The sequence below is a fragment of the Sinocyclocheilus grahami genome, unplaced genomic scaffold (genome assembly GCF_001515645.1).
Source record: "Sinocyclocheilus grahami isolate Dianchi unplaced genomic scaffold, SAMN03320097.WGS_v1.1 scaffold2297.1, whole genome shotgun sequence".
NCBI classification, from domain to species: Eukaryota; Metazoa; Chordata; class Actinopteri; order Cypriniformes; family Cyprinidae; genus Sinocyclocheilus; species Sinocyclocheilus grahami.
The window spans coordinates 4,793-8,054 of NW_015507476.1; the positions used below are offsets into that span (position 1 = coordinate 4,793).

Sequence of the window (3,262 nt, forward strand, 5' to 3'; positions counted from 1 at the left end):
ACACACACACACACACACTCACTCTCTTTCACATGCACAAACACACACACACACACACACACACACACAAATAGACCCGTGAGAATATGAAGATCTTGAAATATTTTTTTTCCACTGATAAACTGTAACAAAAACAACATTCAAGCTGAATGCGTCATGCAGCATTATAAAACACACGTGCAGACGAGTATCCTGATTGACTTTCAGTGCATCTCTGGAAATATCTTGCATATCTGTTTTTCTTTGACTGACAGCCGTAAAGTAAACGCAACAGCTGCTGCAGTAGTCTCGGACTGATACTGTGACTGTAAACGGACTCACTCCAGCACAGAATGAGTAGCTGCGTGTTCATGATAGCGATAAACCAGCAAACACTCATCCACTCGGATCACATGACCTCCGTGACGAAGACTCTGGTAGAAGAAGAGCAGATCCTCAGGGACGCCCTGATAGAGAATCAGTTCAGATCACGATCAAGAGAGTCACACGTATTTGAGCATCACAAGAGCCTCGTTAAATGGTCCAGCTTTCTCAAACCAGTCACGTGAACAGAACCAGGCGGGCATGATGACCGTCGGCCCGTGAGACCTGTACACCTGATTTAGGAAATAAATCAACACTTTTATTCCTCAAGGACGCATTAAATTGATGTTTCAAATGTTTCACATTTTTACTGTATTTTGGATTAAATAAATGCATCTTTGATGAGCAGAAGAGACTCAAAAAACATGAAAAAATCTCACTGACATCAAGTCTTCTGAATGCTAGTGTAAACGGGCAATGTAACATCAGATCATTTAACTATCCTCATTTAAAGGCAAAAGACTTATTAAAGAATCAGAGCCAATCAGATCATATTTGATGTGGAGTGCGATTTTGGACCAATGAGATTGCACAGCACACTGTATATAAAACAGAAACCAAGTGATCAACAAGATGTTGTCACAGCTATTTATGACAAAACAACACATTAGCGGTTTCTATATTGGAAACGACAGGATGTATTGCATCGGTTAAGGTAAACACACATGGCATAACATGATGAACCAAGATATAATGCCATCGAAGGTTATAAATGCATGAGTTTTTGTCCAACAAGCCTGACATTGTCTCCATTCCTCACTGATGAGTTCAGTAGCTCCGCCCACAGCCAATTCTCATTGGTCCAGAATCACTGTATATTAAGCCTCAGACATGTTCTGACTGTCTGTGATGGAGTTATGCAGACAGACGAGTCGTGTCACTCAGATTCTGGTAGATTAAAACCATTAACATGTTCTCAACCTGCGGGCCCCTAAAATAATTCATGAGCACTTTGTGAGTGACAAGCTCACAATGCTCTATAGGAAATTAATCTCATAACTTGTTCAGCGTTTTGACAACGCTGTTGCCTAACAGCTCAGATTAAGGGAGACACCATCCAATTATGTGTCAGTGTTAGCAGGCAAATAATAGCACTCATCATTTTGAGAACTATTGTTGAGGAAGAAATGCCGAACAATGCTAAGCACTACATTTTGGACGGAAACGGCACTGAAGCGAGCGGCTCTTGACAGGAGAGGCGTGAAACTGCTACATCTGTGACAGGAATTTTGCCGAAGTTCTTTTAACGGTAGCGTTCGCATTTTGCTTCGTCGAGAACAATTGTAGCCCACGGACCGTAGAGGTACAGTAATCAAACAGTACCGACTTTCTCTTTTTCTTCCCAGTCTCGGAACGGCGGGCGGAGCGACTACCTGACAATCAGTTGACGGAGAATGCATATAACGGCCTGACGTTATAATTAAACTATCCTGTAAGACATTCACAGACCTGCTGACAAGCACGTTCGCATTATGACAAAGTGGTCAGATGTTTGAGACTTATTCGTAAAGCTGCTATTAGGGAGGACCTGACAAGTCGAGTTAGGAACACACACACACACACACACACACTCACAAAAGAATGAGAGAAAGAATGAAAGAAGGAGTGGAGGGAGAAAAGACAGGAATATTTAAATGATGACAAAATGGATGAAATCAGTGACGTGTTTCAGAGCAAATAAACTAACTAGAGCACTGAGATCAGTGTGCACTTGATTTACTGTGTTAACGAAGCCCAAAATCACATTACTTTAATAATACAATAAAACCTCCTGTTCTTACTAGTCCAGTGTCAAAGGTCAAGAGTGTGTGTGAGCTGGTGCGAGTGTGTCGTAATGGAGATGTTGCCCGCTGGACACGTGTGTGTGTGTGTGTGTGTGTGTGTGTGAGAGAGAGATTGTGTGTTTCACTGGATAACCTCGCCTGGAATGTGCAAACACACCCAAGAGTTACACGACTCCCTTCTCAGTGAACGAGAACATGCGGAGGAGAAACTCACAGCAGAAAACCATCAGCAAACACATTAAAAATAGACTGTCCCTGAAGGAAATGTGAGTGTTTATCCATTTAAAACATGCTGCCATGATGGGCTCCAGGTTGCTAGGGTGTTACTATGCAGTTGCTAAGGTGTTCTGAGTGTGTTAGTATGTTGCTAGGCAGTTGCTATGGTTTTCAGAATGGTTGCTTGTTGCTAGGATTTTGCATGCAATCCCTAATGCGTTGCTAGGATGTTCTGAGTGGTTGCTATGCAGTCGCTAATGTCTTGGCAGTTGTTAGGGTGCTATGAGCAGTGCTACAGCGTTCTAAATGGTTGCTAGGCGGTTGTTAGATGGTTGCTAGGGCATTGCCCAGCAGTGCTACAGTGTTCTAAATGGTTGCTAGGCGGTTGTTAGGCCATTGCCGGGCAGTGCTACAGTGTTTGAAACGTTTGCTAGGTGGTTGTTAGATGGTTGCTAGGGCATTGCCCAGCAGTGCTACAGTGTTCTAAACGGTTGCTAGGTGGCTATTAGGGTGTTGTCGGGTGGCACTACAGTGTTCTAATCGTTTCCTAGATGGTTGTTAGACGGCTGCTAGGGCATTGCCCAGCAGTGCTACAGTGTTCTAAACGGTTGCTAGGTGGTTATTAGGGCATTGACGGGTGGCAGTAGTGTTCTAAACGTTTGCTAGGTGGTTGTTAGGCGGTTGCTAGGGAATTGCCGGGCAGTGCTACAGTGTTCTAAACAGTTGCTAGGCGGTTGTTAGGGCATTGCCGGGCAGTGCTACAGTGTTATTAACGGTTGCTAGGTGGTTGCTAGGGCATTGTCGGGCAATGCTACAGTGTTATAAACGGCTGCTAGGCGATTGCTAGAGCATTACCGGGCAGTACTATAGTGTTCTAAATGATTATTAGGCGGTTGTTA

General features: G+C 43.7%; 1 protein-coding gene across 1 annotated transcript in view; it reads right to left on the reverse strand.

The window, feature by feature from the left end:
- The window catches only part of LOC107574647 (UDP-GlcNAc:betaGal beta-1,3-N-acetylglucosaminyltransferase-like protein 1), a 17,297-nt gene that overhangs the window by 4,525 nt on the left and 9,510 nt on the right, over positions 1-3,262 (reverse strand). The window contains exons 7-8 of the mRNA XM_016261087.1: positions 504-600; positions 322-446 (exon numbers count right to left, since the gene is read on the reverse strand). Coding sequence (XP_016116573.1) covers positions 322-446; positions 504-600 — 222 coding nt within the window. The remainder of the gene's footprint in view (positions 1-321; positions 447-503; positions 601-3,262) is intronic.